The sequence below is a fragment of the Pleurodeles waltl genome, chromosome 4_1, assembly GCF_031143425.1.
Source record: "Pleurodeles waltl isolate 20211129_DDA chromosome 4_1, aPleWal1.hap1.20221129, whole genome shotgun sequence".
Classification (NCBI taxonomy): domain Eukaryota; kingdom Metazoa; phylum Chordata; class Amphibia; order Caudata; family Salamandridae; genus Pleurodeles; species Pleurodeles waltl.
In genome coordinates this window covers 364,371,430-364,388,119 of record NC_090442.1, presented here as the reverse complement: position 1 = coordinate 364,388,119, position 16,690 = coordinate 364,371,430, and the positions used below count along the sequence as shown (strand labels likewise).

Sequence of the window (16,690 nt, the reverse complement as noted above, 5' to 3'; positions counted from 1 at the left end):
ATGGCCAAACCCCGACCCCAAAAAAATGGGGCCAAAGTTGTTCTGCCCACCAGTGGGCAGATGTGGCAATTACTCTCAATCCACCCGGGGGGCAGAAAGTCTACTCGATGCCATGGAAATAAAAAAGAAAAAATAGTGAGGTGGTGGTTACCAACCAGCATGGGCCTGGTTATTCCCCCACCCCAACTGAAGAAAGTAATAGTCTTTCAGCTCTCCCCCACACTAAAACATCTTATCCCATAGCAAGCAAGAGGACATTTAATTATTCTGGGTTTTGTTTTTACATTTGGGCCATGAGAGTTTGATAAATCTCAAAATCATCCCACTAGGAATTGTGAGAGCTGAACTTTTTTGGCTTTGGGACGCTGCCATGTAGAAGAATCCACAAGACCTAGACACATCTGAAAACTAAACATCTGGTTGACTCTAGGGTGGTGTGCTTCACATGCACCCCGCACCATTTTTTTACCCACAATGCCCTGCAAACCTCCAAATTTGCTGGAAATCACACATTTTTCCCACATTTTTGTGATGGAACCTTCCGGAATCTGCAGGAATCCACAAAATTCCTACCACCAAACATTGTCTCATCTATACCGATAACAACTCTGCTGCACTTGTCAGCCTAAAAATGTTTTTTTTTCACACTGCCCTTATGGACCGCTTTGGTTCCCCCTCAATTTCGACATGTTTTTGGCTCTTCCCTGTCACAGGTACTTGACCCACCTACACAAGTGAGGTATCATTTTTACTGGGAGACTGCGGGGAACATGGGTGGTAGGAAATTTGTCCTGTTGTGGTGATCCCACACAGAAATTTGGGAAAAAGGTGATTTGTTTGCTAAATTTGAGGTTTGCTGAGGATTCTGGGTAAGAAAACATTGGGGGATCCATGCAAGTCACACCTCCCTGGACCCCCTCAGGTGTCTAGTTTTCAGAAATGTCTGGGTTTGGTAGGTTTCCCTAGTGGGCAGCTGAGCTAAGGACCAAAAATGCAGGTGCACCGCAAAAACAGGTAGTTTTGTATTTCATAATTTTGATGTGTCCAGATAGTGTTTTGGGCCATTTCCTTTCACGAGCAGTAGGCCTAACCACAAAAGTGAGGTACCATTTTTATTGCGAGACTTGGGGGAACGCTGGGTAGAAGGAAATTGGTGGCTCCTCTCAGATTCCAAAACTTTCTGTCACCGAAATGAGAGGAAAAAGTGTTTTTTTGGCAACATTCTGAGGTTTGCAAAGGATTCTGGAGAACAGAACCTGGAGAGAGTCCGAACAAGTCATCCCATCTTGGATTCCCCTAGGTGTCTAGTTTTAAAAAATGCGCAGTTTTGCTAGGTTTCCCGAGGTGCCGGCTGAGCTAGAGGCCAAAATCCACAGCTAGCACTGTGCAAAAAACAGCTCTGTTTTCTTTGGGAAAATGTGATGTGTTCACATTGTATTTTGGGGCATTTCCTGTCACGGGCGCTAGGCCTACCCACACAAGTGAGGTACCATTTTTATCAGGAGACTTGGGGAAACGCTGGGTGGAAGGACATTTGTGGGTCCTTTCATATTCCAGAACTTTCTGTCACCGAATTGAGAGGAAAAGCTGTTTTTCTTTGGCCAAATTTTGAGGTTTGCAAAGGATTCTGGGTAACAGAACCTGGTGAAAGCCCAATAAGTCACCCGTCTTGGATTCCCTTAGGTGTCTAGTTTTAAAAAATGTGCAGGTTTGTTAGGTTTCCCTAGGTGCCGGTTGAGCTAGAGGCCAAAATCTACAGCTAGGCACTTTGCAAAAAACATGTGAGATTTCAATGTAAAAATGTGATGTGTTCATGTTGTGTTTCCTGTCGCGAGCATTAGGCCTACCCATGCAAGTGAGGTACCATTTTTATCGGGAGACTTAGGGGAACACAGGATAGCAAAACAACTGTTATTGCCCCTTGTCTTTCTCTACTTTTTGTCCTTCCAAATGTAAGACAGTGTGTAAATAAGACGTCTATTTGAGAAATGCCCTGCAATTCACATGCTAGTATGGGCAGATATGTGCAAATACCCACTGCTTCTCAACACCTTATCTTGTGCCCATTTTGTAAATACAAAGGTTTTCTTGATACCTGTTTTTCACTCTTTATATTTCAGTAAATTAATTGCTGTAACCCTGGTATAGAATAAAAACCCACTGCAAGGTGCAGCTCATTTATTGGCTCTGGGTACCCAGGGTTCTTGATGAACCTACAAACCCTATATATCCCCACAACCAGAAGAGTCCAGCCGATGTAACGGTATATAGCTTTAAAAAATCTGACATCGCAGGAAAATGTTACAGAGTAAAACGTGGAGAAAAATTGTCGTTTTTTTCACCTCAATTTCCATATATTTCATCTCAGCTGTTATTTTCTGTAGGAAACCCTTGTAGGATCTACACAAATTACCCATTGCTAAATTCAGAATTCGGTCTACTTTTCAGAAATGTTTAGCTCTCTGGGATCCAGCATAGGTTTCACAACCATTTCTGTCACTAACTGGAAGGAGGCTGAAAGCACAAAAAATCGTAAAAATGGGGTGGGGTACGTCCCAGTAAAATGCCAAACTTGTGTTGAAAAATTGGATTCTGATTCAAGTCTGCCTGTTCCTGAAAGCTGGGAAGATGGTGCTTTGTTGATGCCATTTTCAGGGGAAAAAACACAAGCCTTCTTCTGAAGCCCTTTTTCCCAATTTTTTTTTAAAAAACAAATGTTTCGCTGTATTTTGGCTAATTTTTTGGTCTCCTTCAGGGGAACCCACAAACTGTGGGTAGCTCTAGAATTCCTAGGATGTTGGGAAAGAAGTACACAAATTTGGCGTGGGTAGCTTATGTGGACAAAAAGTTATCAGGGCCTAAGCGTGAACTGCCCTAAATAGCCAAGAAAAGGCCTTGCAACGGAAGGGGAAAGGGCCTAGCAGCGAAGGGGTTAAATGTATCTTGTGTTCAGGATGTTCTTTGTTTAAGTTTGCTAAATGTCCTGTTCCAGTGAAACATTGTTTGCCATTGGTTCAACCAGAAGTTATCATCATGAAGCATTACATAAAGTTGCATTTCTGCTGATAGTAGTTGATGTATAAAAGTGTGTTCCCAGACTGGAGAGAGACCAGAGAGATTAGACTCTTCTCCTTAGAAAGCCTTTCCGAGACCGCTCGCAGACTGTCCTGAGAGCACTTCAACTCAGATACATTCTGACTAATACTCGTTGCAGATATTTCTCGGATTCAATCTGGGAAGACTCTGATTTATACTTTAAACTTAAACTGTTACTCTACTTCGTTTCTTGAATTTCTCCTTATGGGAAGTTCTATTACAGCTTATGCATTCACCTCTCAAACTTTGAACTCTTTAAGGGTTCTGCTGATATTATATTTAACTATATCTAACTTCGCTTCATGCTTTGTTCTGTAATTTGTTTATTTTGAAAATGTTATGAAATGCTAATAAAGAATATAACTACTACTACTAAAAGAGAAACAAAAACAAAGAATTTTAACTATATCTTATTGAACCGAATGATAAATAAAATGTTGATGACCTACTGACTAAATTACGGTCCTTCTCCTTTTTGCCTCGCTTCCAAGATCCCACCTCTTGGGTCCAGTGGGATGCAGGAACGTCATAGCTCCAGATACATTAATCCTGTAATGCGTAGAGTCCCCAGTAGTCCCTGTTCCAACACAGAGATTGGAGCAATGTAGAAATAGCTTTCTTAGCATAAGAATCTGGAATACCATACCAAACCGGGCCTGTAGAGTACTTTTGTCTTCCTCAAGCAATATGCCATCCTTTTAAAACAAGATTTCCCCTAAAGAATTTCCCCGCCTGCCTTTTCCTAATGCTCCCCTCTCGTGTCTTCCTCTTTTGCTAACATTGTTACTCTCTCATTTGCTGACTTTCATAATGAGTTGTGTTGCTTTGTAGCTAACTTTGCATTATATACAACTGATACACAGACAAGCAACAGTACCCACGGATACTACATCTACCTTGTTCAGACTCACGTAGAACATTGGGATTCCAGGCATTTATGCAGACCTTAATTTAAGTTGCCCTGAAATGGTCTTGAACACTTTTGATTGCATGTGCAGTTCTTCTCCATGTAATTCCCCATCTTTTTCATAATTCCAGCATATCTTTAGCTGACACCTCAACACAGTTTCATTAAAATGCAATAAATAGCGTGCAATTGCTGAGACAAACAATAGGCACTTATGCTTACCAGTTATGAAGTTTGCCCTGGATATGGACTGTCCATACTGCTGTTCCATGTACTTTGGCTTGTAAGTAATGTACCCAATAAAGCTACTGAACTGCAAAAGCAGAAGGCACATAAAGAGAATGTACATACGGTTGTTCATTAATCTTTTTATAGATCCCAGAAAACCTGAAAAAAGGATGTGGAAAAGAGTTATTTAGACATTTTTTAAACATTCATTGCTGAAGCTTTCATCTTCCAGCACAGCATGAAGTAAGCTATTTTATTTTATCACAAAAGAATAGACTCTGTTTAAAAGGAGAAATGTTCCGAAGTGCTTTGCATTGCCAACTTCGGATTGTAATGCACAAGAAATTAAAGTATGTCTGGAGTGTGACCAATTGCAAATGTATTAATCATGAACACATTTAACTCCGAGGTCATTGTGTCCCCCTTGCATAAAGAGAATATTTACTTAAACAGCATTTACATATATGCAGAAAACACCATTGGCAGCAGTTTACAATTGGTTGTTGCCAGTTCCAAATTAGGATTCGGATACCATAGAAAGAATTGTGCCCTCAAGGCATCAGTGGGAGTGGTGAACACTGAAAGATCACAATTACCATTCTAACTCCAGTCCTACAATATTTGAGGAAAAAGCAACTTTCCCCTACATAATCATAATCCAACTCCAGTCCTGGAATATTTTTGGGAGAAGTGATACATTCCCCAAGTATCTTTAGGAATGGTTGAAACGTAGTAATTTTGAATGCCAGAAAGTGCTAGCCAAAAATGTATAGATGCATCAGCTCTTGGCATATAATGCTTGCAGTGTTTGTATTTCTTATAAACAAAATGGTTTAATAAATATAAAATGATGTAAGAAAACATTGTTTACATTTTACCATAATCTGGGGGCATCCCACATGAATAACATCTGAACACAAATGGTCATTGTGTTAAATACCATGCTGAGTAACTTGCGGTTTTAGCTAACTTCCTTGGTTTTTCTTTTATTGAAGTTTATAACTTACCCTCACCTTCTTGCTTGGAAAGTTTTACCCTTCATAACAAATTCATTTTCACGGCATAATAAAATAATTGCTACTGTACTTGAGCCTAGTTTAACCTAAATTAACATGTGCAGAACTTTCATCTTCACAAGACACGACATCCCCCCTCTGTTAAACAAGAAATTAAATTTTTTTACAAAATATACAGATTATAATTCTTCAACGAGTTTTCATGGTGTTTTAATACCTCATCTGGATCAAGTCTTGGGGAACTGGAAATCAATAATCAGAGTGTCTATGATATGCTTTGGTGATGTAGCAGGAATGATGATCTGGGATTTGCCACAGGTTTTCGCTGATCCAGTCTCTGCATTGACATTAACATCTAACGAGCGTTGAGTCACCTGTTGGAAGTGCAATGAATCTCATGTGATAGATTTTCCTGAATGTTGGTGTTGGAAGGTGGATTTGTAGTAGGGGTAAGTATGCACTTACCTAGCAATAATGCCTACTCAATATAAGTTCCAGTCAAGGTATCAACACATTAGCCCCTGCCTCAGGCAGGCTTACCTCAGGAGACTGGTATGTAAAGCATTCTAATAAGTAAGACACAACACACAATAAAAATCCCTCACCAATAGCAAATATTTTTATCGTTCAAGTGACATCAAAATGACAAAAATCCAATATAGGGAACTGGAGATATACATTTTTAAAGATGAAACACTTTCTAGTGCTTAAAAACATATAGCGCCAACTTGGGACATCTGGTATCACTTGATGGGGACAAAGTCAAAGTTTGAGCCAAACCGCATTGGAGCCCTGCTCAGATACACTGAGCAGGAGGCCTCAGTCAAGATTTTACCTTCGGACTTAGAAATGTTTCTGGAGGATTTTCTTGATGTTGTGCGCTATCCTCCAACAGGCTGATTTGGATGCAACGCCATCAGATTGCATCTCCCCAGAGCCCTAGTCATATACTGAAAGTATGGAGCCCTGGAGCTTTCAGTGGGATGAACCTGAAATTCAGGCCGGGTCGCAGTTGAAGGTAGTAGGCTTGAATCTCAACATCGGGTCGGTCCACTTATGGAGCTTTTTGCAAAGTTGCTCCAAACTTCTGTAATTTCCTCCTGAAGTTCCCCTTGAGGGGTCAAAGTGTCCAAAACGCACAAAAGGGTCTAGCAGCTGTGAGATGATCCTTCAAAGTTTGGAACTACAGTTTCCACAGTGCACCTGGCTTGGGACCTCTTGAGGGAGATGGCACAGGTAAGCTCTGTTAAACTGTTACTTTCAGGGAGTCCATTCCTTAATCATTTTGGAAGAAGGGCAAAGTAATCAGGGCTGTTGTTCCAAGTGTGCAGCAGGAGCAGTCCTTGAGAGTGCACTCCTTTGTGGTGCAGACCAGGGTTCCATCAGGGCAGTCCTTCTTCTCCTTGTAGTTTCAGGCAGCAGATCTGAGTTGCTGTGCAGCGCTCACATATTTGTCCAATGATCTGGGATGACAAGCAGGGGACCACCCCTGTCCCAGGAGATACAGGGTTACCCAAAAGCATTTCAGCTTCCTCCAAAGTGTGGCATATTCTTGTCCCACAAAGCACTGTAATTTAAAAATTCAAAATGGGGGATTCTTCTGCAGGAGAGCAAGACCTGGCTAAACCAACCTACTGGTGTGGCTCATTTCCATTAAATCTCCCCCTCCAGACCTTCTGCAAACTCTATTCCTGGGCCTGCCACCTGGCCCATCGAAGCAGTTTAGCTAAGCCTGTTAAGGCTGACCAATCAGCAGAGGATGCTAGGAGGCTGAAATGTGGTTCACAGAAAAGAAAGTCCTATAACTTCTCGTCTGTATTAGTCATGATAAATTCAACAGTGGCAAATTGTTGGATTTATCATTCCCAATCTTTTGAATCCTTGAATGACGTTTGTAGCGTCTTCCAAGAAATATTCAAATTTAAAACAAATATTCCAATGTTAGCTTATGAAGCTAAGTATCTACAATGTTGTAAAATGAAATTGGCAGTTCTTCAATCGCCAGTGCATTTAAATCATCTCATATGATATCCCTGCTTTCAGGTACATGGCACCCCACCCCTGGGGCTCCTAGGGGAAACTTGGAGGTGTCTGATATGTAAAACAAAGGTAGATTACAACTTTGGAAGTACCTTTAATTCCAAAGTTGAATTTGCATATATTTTACTTTTACAGAAAGTCTGCAAAGCAGGGTTGCCTTTAAAAATGACAGCAGGCAACACTACAGTGCACTTCCAGTGCAAGAAATCTACTGGGCCTCTAAACCTCCCTGCCCTATTATGTACTAGGGCCTTATAGTTAGATTGAATCCCCTCGGCCTTTTTATATACTAGGGACTTACAGGGGTCTGTCATTTGCAATTTAAAAAAGGATGACTTTCTCACAGTTGGGCTGTTATCATGTGCCCTTCATTGGTTACAGCTTGAAGTGACTTGGCATCAAAAGGGGCATCAGATTTGTGACATTGTAGCTGATGAACAAGCACTCGATCTCCTGGCTTGAAAACAATGTTCTTTGCATGTCACCTTTTGTCAGCTTAGGCCTTCATCTTCGGCTCACGACTTGTCGGTTGTACATGTTTTGCCATTAGATTTGGATCTGATGTTGGTCCACTGAGGTAACTTGGTCGTTATGGCTTTTGCGAACATCAGTGCTGCAGGGCTTTCACCTGTGGTCGAGTGATGTTTTGAATGTTAAGCTTGTAGAGTAGAATTCAAAACAGTCTTAAGGTTGTGCTTCTGTAATGCATCACACAGAGCAGCCTTCAATAATATACTCATAAAACATTCAACAAGGATGTTAGCCTGTGGCCAAAGTGGTGTGCTTTTATGATGCTTCACTTTAAGCAGATTGAGAAAGTATTTGAATTATCTGCTATTAAACAGTGGGCCACAGTCAGTTTTCTAAGCCATGGTAATGTTCCATGTCTCAAAGATGTCTTAAAGATGCTATCTAATCTCTCAATGACTCTGGCCCTCATTCTGACCCTGGCGGATTGAATCCGCCAGGGCCGAGGGCAGCGAATGCACCGCCAACAGGCTGGCGGTGCATTCATGGGCATTCTGACCGCGGCGGTAACGCCGCGGTCAGAAACGGGAAACCAGCGGTCTCCCGCCGGTTTCCCGCTGCCCATGGGAATCCTCCATGGCGGCGCAGCAAGCTGCGCCGCCATGGGGATTCCGACCCCCTTCCCGCCAGCCTGGTTCTGGCGGTTTCCACCGCCAGAACCTGGCTGGCGGGAACGGGTGTCGTGGGGCCCCTGGGGGCCCCTGCAGTGCCCATGCCAATGGCATGGGCACTGCAGGGGCCCCCTAACAGGGCCCCACATTGCTTTTCAGTGTCTGCTTAGCAGACACTGAAAAGCGCGACGGGTGCCACAGCACCCGTCGCACACCTTCCACTCCGCCGGCTCCATTCGGAGCCGGCATCCTCGTGGAAGGCGCTTTCCCGCTGGGCCGGCGGGCGATCTTCTGCAGATCGCCCGCCGGCCCAGCGGGAAAGTTGAAATGCCCCCCGCGGTCTTATGACCGCGGGGCGGTGTTTGGGCGGTTTCCGCCCGGCGGGCGGCGTCCGCCGCCCGTCCGGGTCGGAATGAGGCCCTCTGTCCTGAGTGATAGGCGAAAGATCTTCAACTAACGGGAATCAAAAGTATTCGTTCACAGTCACCATCAAGTGATGTCCATTGTCAAGTGGACCTAAAAAGTCAACAGCAAGGTGTCATACACCTATCAGAAAAGATGTGGCCAAAGAACTTGAGCTTTATCATATTGAATTCACATTTCTCAGCATTTAGTGTTAAACCACCATCAACAAGTCAACAACAAACTTGATGCACTGCTTTCTTATTTTCTTTCTGTGTAGCTCCGAAAATAAAAATGTCATTGCTAAAGTTGAAAGCATTTACCACAGGTTGTATGATACATCTAATGACATCTTGTAAAATCCCTGAAGCGGATGAAGCACCAAAAGTTAGCAACACAAATGGATGACGGACAGAGTGCGGAAAGTTTTCAAACACTCACTCCCAGAGCCGCGTTTAATCCATCATTCTTTTGCAGTTCATGCTGGACTGTTTCCATGGGGAACAGGATCAAGACCGATTTGCTCATGGCTGAGTCTAAATTGGAATGGTGAGCAAAAAAAACTGATGGATTAAACCCAGATCTGTGACTACGGGTGAATGTTTGATTTGTTCCACATTCCGTCCTTCCTCTGTTGTTTTTACATTAACTTGGGTGCTTTCTCATGTCAACTTTTCTTTGACTGGTATTTCTCTTCACATGCAGCCAGTCCAACATGTGTGCATTTCTCTGAGGTAAATATTGACACTGCATAATTATCTTCTTCACTTTCACTTGATACTGATGAACTTTTTCATGAAGATTTATATGACGATCAATTCCATTTTGTCGATGATGGGTCCATCTTGTCTTACAGTAGTTCATATAGCCTCTTAGCAATGTGTGGTTGTTGAATGGGTGGGATGGTTGCTGTGCATATTGTTGCTGAGTTACTTTTTGAAGGGGGCCTTGTTCTTAGCTGGGGTTCCAGTGCCATATTGTGGCCTGAGGGTCCATTTGGGTGCCTGCTGTTGATCTTCAGGGGATGACATGGTAGGCCCTTGGGTTTCCTGTGAAAGTAGTTCCTGGGATGTTTCTGCAGATGGGGTAATCTGATGCTGGTTGTCCGGTGCTATTGTGGGAGTCTTTTGTCCTGTGTGGGTGTCAGACTGGTTTTGGGCCAGCTGCAGCAGTGCTCCTGATATGGTGGCCATTGTGGCGTTGTGCTCTTCCCACTGATCCATGGCCTGTTGCCGGTGTTCCTGCTGCATCCTCTGACTGTGCTCCGGAGTGGACACAATCTGTGCCATCCTGTCATGGGTATGCTGGTAGGCCCCCAATTACTCTGATATCACGTCCTGGGCTGCTGCATCCATCCTGTGGCCTCCCCCCTGGCCCACTGCCACCCTTGCACTTGCCCTAGCCCCCTGTGCCTGTGTCTCCTACTGGGGCCCTCGCCTTCCTGCATGTTGGGAGTGGAAGACTTTGGCCTCTGTACCTGCGTTCCACCAGTCTGTGGCCTGGATACACTGGTGTGGGGACGCTTGCCCTGGGCTGCTGGTCTTGACTGGGTGGTAGGGGTGACAGTGGTTTCCTGGGTGGGGCTGCTGCATGGTAAGAGTCCAGGACTGTGTGATGAGCCTGCCTGCTCATCAGTTTCCAGGGATCCTTCACCAGTGTCCTGTGAGATGCCTCTGTCTCCCTGGGGAGCAGTGGCACTCCTTGTCCTGTCTGTTAGGGTTGCATGAGTGATGGTGCCTGTTGGGGGACAAAGACATGTCTGTTACAGCTGCATGAACGTTTGAGGTGAACAGGACTGGGCTGTTTTGTGCTGGTGTTGCTTTCAGTGGCCTTCCAGGGTGCCTTTGTGAGGTTGACATTGCATTTAGCACCAGTGTGGGGTTGTATTGTGGTGGCGGGGTGTCGTTCCATTGTGGGTACGTGCAGGGGTAGGTGACTGTGCACAGTAGGAGGGATGTGGGCCTGTTAGTGGGTTTGTGGTCATGCAGGGGGGGTGGATGTAGTGGCTGATGCCTGGGTGGGATATTGGTCCTGGTGGGTGTGGGTGGGGTGGGGTGGATCATGCATTACAGGTATGGTTTATATGGGATATCTGTTGATGACGTACCCGAGTCCATTCCTCCAGTGAGTCCAGTGAGTCCCTCAGGGTGCAGAATGGCCAGTACCTTTTCCTCCCAGTCTGTGTATTCTGGTGGTGCTGGTGGCGGTCCTCCCCAGTCTTCTGCACTGTGATGTGGTGCCTTGATGCCATGCCCCTGACCTTCCCCCGCAGGTCGTTCCATCTCTTCCAGATGTCGTCCCTGGTGCGTGGATGGTGTCCCACTGCATTGACACTGTTCACAATGGTCTGCCACAGCTCCATCTTCCTTGCGATGGGTGTGTGCTGCAACTCGATCCTGAATATTTGTGGCTCCACCTTCAAGATCTTGTCCACCATGGTCCTTAACTCCCTTTTGGTGAAGCGTGGATGTCTGGGGGGTGATATGGTGAGAGTGGTGAATGGTGTTGGGGCTGGGAACAAGGTGAGGGTGCTCTTCTGTGGGTCGGTGTGCGTCGCCTGTATGCTGGCATTGGCTGTCTGCCTCTGGTACTCTCCGTCTTCTTGGCCTGGATTCATTGTAAAGGATTGTGTGGTGTGTCGGGGTGTTTTATGGGGTTCTGGATGTGTGTCAGGTGTGTGGGTCATACGCCTATCCAATGTGTGCACTTCTTGCTGTTGAGTCCACTTGCCGCCCCTGGCGGGCGCTGCCGTCAATGGTCGTCCCGCCTCCACTGTCCGCCAAGGTGATTTGTGCATCATTATTTGGAGGGCGGGATGTGGGTGTGCTTGGCGATGGCAGGGTGGGGAGGTCCGGGGTTCCTGCCAACAGGGTCATGGCGGGGAGTGGTGGTCTGTTGATTTTTGGCGGGGTTGGAATTTTCGTTCATTATATGGCGAGTTTACATTCACCGCCAACGGCGGGATTCTGTTCACCGCTGCCACAGCGGTCGGCGGTGTTTCCCACTGTGTTCATAATGATCGCCAAAATCACATTCAATGTTGCATGGCAAAGGCTATACAGAGTGAGTATACACTCTGTGGCTTTCCTGTGGGCGGCTGGTGTCATAACACCTTTTCAGAGAACAGGATGTTTTGGCATTGTCTGGTGAGCTTGTGTCTGTGTTCATATCACCATGTCAATTGTGCTGAGCAGAGTAGTAACAGCACTAATGCTACAGAGATTTTAAGGCAGAATGATGCCTCATTTGTGAGAATGATTCAGATGACTTACTCTTTCATGCCCTGATAAGGAGAGGTTAGGCTCCCTGATCATGGCAGCAAATTTATCAATCCAATGTAGGCAGCCCAGTATTTTATTGTGAAGGGCTCCACCGCTTTGCCTGGGCTTGGAGAAGGGGCCTGAGCCCACCTAGCATACACCATATCCTTTAGAGGCACATTTGGTGTGACTGGATCAGTTTAACAAAGATTGGGAAATTACCTTCTTATGGTGGTTCCCACTAGGATACATGGATAGACACCCCAAACCTATTTGATGAAGTTCTGGATATTTGCAGTCAACATAATGCACCTAACAAACTACAGGCAGAGGTTTGTGAACTAGTTCTCATAGGTCAAGTTTAAACTTGAGACCTATGTGTCAGGCGACCAACATTTTAACAGATCTGATGCTTATGCTTGATTTAGAATATATTGGGAGAGTTGTACAAGAGGCAAAACATATTTATTGGTACCACTCTAAGTACATGATACCCATTCCCTCATAGATTACTGGATGATATTTAAGGTGACCTCCATTCTTGTCCACTCACATGAAATATCTACCTTGCATGCTATTAGATCACTGTCCTGTTACGATGCTTGTGATGAAACCACTGGATAAGATTTCTTGTGGAGGCCTTACAAGATACTGTCTTCAGGGCAGAGGAACATACATAAATACTATTAAGGACCACTATGAGCTAAATGTAGGATCTGTCCATGAACGTGCCACCCTTCCGAAGGTTGTTTAAAGTCTTATTTACAGATGTGTGTATTTCAAACAATCAGGTATACTAAGGTTGATAAGCATGCAAATGAAACTATAGGAGTATTTGTTAATGCATCTTGTTGATACGTTGAGACCAGCGAGATGGACGTGCTAGCTGCTATAAATTCATTAATATTGGAATAATGGGTTATTGCAGGCAGAGAGATGACCTTTCTGGACAAGAATGCTCAAGCAAAGGAAATAATGTGTGGGTAATTGTCCTGTCAGAACATTAGCATAGCTGATTTCTGACCCTCCTGGTCAAAATATATAGTTTTGTCATTGGTGAACGAGGTAGGAGAAATGGCTGTGGTTAGAACGCACATTTTTGTGATTTATGGTAAATATTATCAGCTTCTTTATATATCCAGTTTAATTCTGACAGCATCCTAAATATACTACTGTGAATGTATCCTAAAGGGAAAAAATGCTTGATTTAAATCTGTTTAAATTAGCATTGCCAGGCTTCAGTTGACATGACTTGAGGCCTGAATTAGATTTCGGTGGACAGATGCTTCATCACAATGGTGAAGGAGATCCCATCCTCTGAAATATAAATTCCATAGAAAAGAATGTGATTTATATTTTGGCAGATGGGATATCTGTCACCATTTGACAGAGTAACCCATCCACCAAAATAATATTCAGGTCATAGGTCTAGTCGTCCTGCACTGACATTAATTTTAATGTGGTAGAAAGAAAGGTGGTTTTAACTTACATGGAGTTCACTGCAACTGGATTTTTCACTTTTGTTTCCTTTCATTTCAGAAAATAAGCTAACTAGAATTCATTTCATGGTACTGTTCACTTGTAGCCCTGAAATCTGTTAATTTGTGTTCCTCTGGAAGGTAGCAATGGGCAGAATATTTCTGTATTTACAAGAAATTCAAGGTTTTACCCAAGTCTTTTTTAAGACTACTTCCTCAGTTTTTGTTTTCATTAGTTGCTCTAGTGCCATGTTATTTCTGTGATTTCGTTTGTATGCCTTATTATTATTGTGATGCATGAATGTAGGTGTTCCTAATTTGATGTATCATGATTTTTTTAAAAGCTATTGGTTTATGTGTATTTAACTTTATCATTATGTCAGATCCCACCATGTTGAGTGTGGTTTTCAGTGCCTGCCTGAAAGCTATAAAAGGTTCTCTTAGTGTGATGTGTGCCAGACTTTTCTTGCTTTCTGAACTGTGCAGACATTAATCTATCAATTGATTTATACTGAACAGTCTTTATGTCATTCCACTTGTTCATTTATACATAGACTTCTTGCTCCCTTTCTCAAAGGCAGACCCCACATTGAGACTTTCTGCTAGTACATTTTCTAAATTATACTTTGCTCTGGCTATATACTTGTTTTGGAGATGGACAATATGTTGATAATATTGCATTTGCATTATTTGATGTATTATTGACACTGATTTGAATTTGACCAACTACAATGTGCCTTCTCTAATGAGTCTTAAATTTGAATAAACCTTTATGGTTTTGACTTTGAATTTTGTCCCCCGAAGGTTTCTTTTATTTGTGCAAGGGCCATAGTCTTATGAGAATCACGTGACCACTGTCACGCAATTCAAATCTTTGGATTTATTCAATAATAGCATTGACAATACTCTCTGGAAAATTTCACATTAATCTACTTTGATGATGGTCATAGTCAGAGCTGGTGGATCCCCTTCAGATACAGGGATCCAGAGAGCTATTAAGGACCTGGGAGGCATTTTACCTCTTTCTATGTGTGCTGCAGAATGGAAGAGGAAAGAATTAGGAGAAATAAAGATATTTCTCCTCGGTGCTCCTGCCCTGGGGTGGTGTACAATTTTGACGCATTCACAGGTTTACAGATCCTTGTAAATCTGAGAATGCATCAAAACCCATTGGTGTTGCGTGGTAACACCCACTGCACAACGCCCATGGTATGCCTTCCTGATGCAGTGTAAGGCAATGCAGCGACTTGTGCTGCATTGCCTTACACCATATCTACAAGGCCATGAAAAACAACGCAAAGTGGCTTTACCAAAGTGGCCTGGTAGATATGGGCTTGCAGTATGCATCACCTGTGCATCACAAAAAGTGATGAAGTGGCAGCACACAAGGTCTGTAAATATGCCCCAGATTTACAAATAAATTATGCAATGCAGCTCAAACTTCAGGATCAATTAGTGTGAGGCATGAAAAGCTGTCGTAAAGGCAAGGGTTCACAAAGAAGTACTAAAGGGAGTCTAAAATGGTACAGATACAAAAGAGTGCACATTCATGTACTATAATAATACGAACATCCAACTTCTGATTAATTTGAAGTGGTGCAATGGCTTGAAAGGAATCTAAATGAGTAAGGCAATAAGGTGTCATTGAAAGTGAAAGGTAGCACCATGGCTGTACTCACTGGCTTTACCACTTTTAAATAATTTCTGGATACTAGCCATGATCCAAAAAGCTACAATAGATACACTAGTTAAGATGGGGATCACTGTTATGGGTCAGTTATTCAGAGAAGGAAGAGTCCTAACTCTCAAGCAATTTTGGGAGAATGGGAACATCACCTTCCTGTACCTGTTTAAAGACATTCAGATGTGCCATGTTTCAGAAAATATAAACTGATAACTTCCTCTATAATCCATCTATCTCTATTGATGTTCCCCAAAGAGTTTATGTTCTTTTCTATAGAGTTATAGCAAATTCCCTTAAGATGAAGGACTCCCTTCCTAATGGCCAATAGAGATTGCCCTATATAGTGACAGTGTAGAGACGCCACAATATTGCCATCTCACCCAAGAAATGTATCTGTCTTACTCCATAAACATATAGAGAATAATTCTTTGATGATTTGTACATTCTATGTATATGCAGCTGATGGCTACTCTACATACGCTCCAACTGATGCTATATGTTTCTGCTATGTGCAGATTCCATTGATGGTGCCATTATAATTAGGCCTGGGCATAATTTCAATTACGCTGGTGTAATCGGAGTAATTCTGGAAATTCTCTGTTACTCTTTGATGTGGAATTACCGATAATAATGTGATTATGTTTGCTTGCATAATTAGGAGTAATTTGGGGAAAAACAACTGTACCACAAGAGAACATTTAGTAACCATGAGCAGACACTCATGTTCACTATTTGTGTTCTGCCGCATATAGTACTATTTCAATCAATCAATCAATCAGTACATTTGTAGAGTGCACTACTCACCAGCGAGGGTCTCAAGGCGCTTGAAGGGGGGAGCTGCTACTGCTCGAACAGCCAGGTCTTGAGGTGTCTCCTGAAGGTCAGCAGTACCTTGGTCTGCCATAAGTGGGTAATGAGGGTGTTCCAGGTCTTGGCAGCGAGGTAGGAGAATGATCTGCCACCGATGTTTGTTCTGTGGATGTGTGGGACAGTGGCGAGGGCGGCAGATCGGAGCTGTCGGTTAGGGTGTAGAAAGTGAGTCGTTCATTGAGGTATGCTGGTCCGGCATTGTGGAGTGCTTTGTGAGCGTGAGTGAGGAGCTTGAAGGTGATCCTCCTGTTGATGGGGAGCCAGTGTAGGTCTCTCAGGTGGGCTGTGACGTGGCTGTGGTGGGTGATGTTGAGTACGAGGCGTTCGGTGTGGCTCCCAACGTAGTCAGCCACCAGGAGTCACCCCAGGCAGAGGGGATGGGGCCGAGTATGAGGACCTCTGTCTTGTACGAGTTCAGTTTTAGGCAACTGTTCTCCATCCAGCTGGTGACGGCCTTCATTCCTTCATGGAGGTTGGTTTTGGTGGAAGCTGGGTCCTTTGTGAGGGAGAGGATCAGCTGGGTGTCGTTGGGGTATAAGCCGATGTTGAGGTAGTGAGATCGGACGATGC

General features: G+C 43.7%; 1 protein-coding gene across 2 annotated transcripts in view; it reads right to left on the bottom strand.

Moving 5' to 3' along the window:
- The window catches only part of LOC138287750 (solute carrier organic anion transporter family member 1C1-like), a 450,721-nt gene that overhangs the window by 222,601 nt on the left and 211,430 nt on the right, over positions 1–16,690 (bottom strand). For both annotated transcript variants that reach the window (XM_069228522.1, XM_069228523.1), the window contains one exon: positions 4,226–4,390. In XM_069228522.1, coding sequence (XP_069084623.1) covers positions 4,226–4,390 — 165 coding nt within the window. The remainder of the gene's footprint in view (positions 1–4,225; positions 4,391–16,690) is intronic.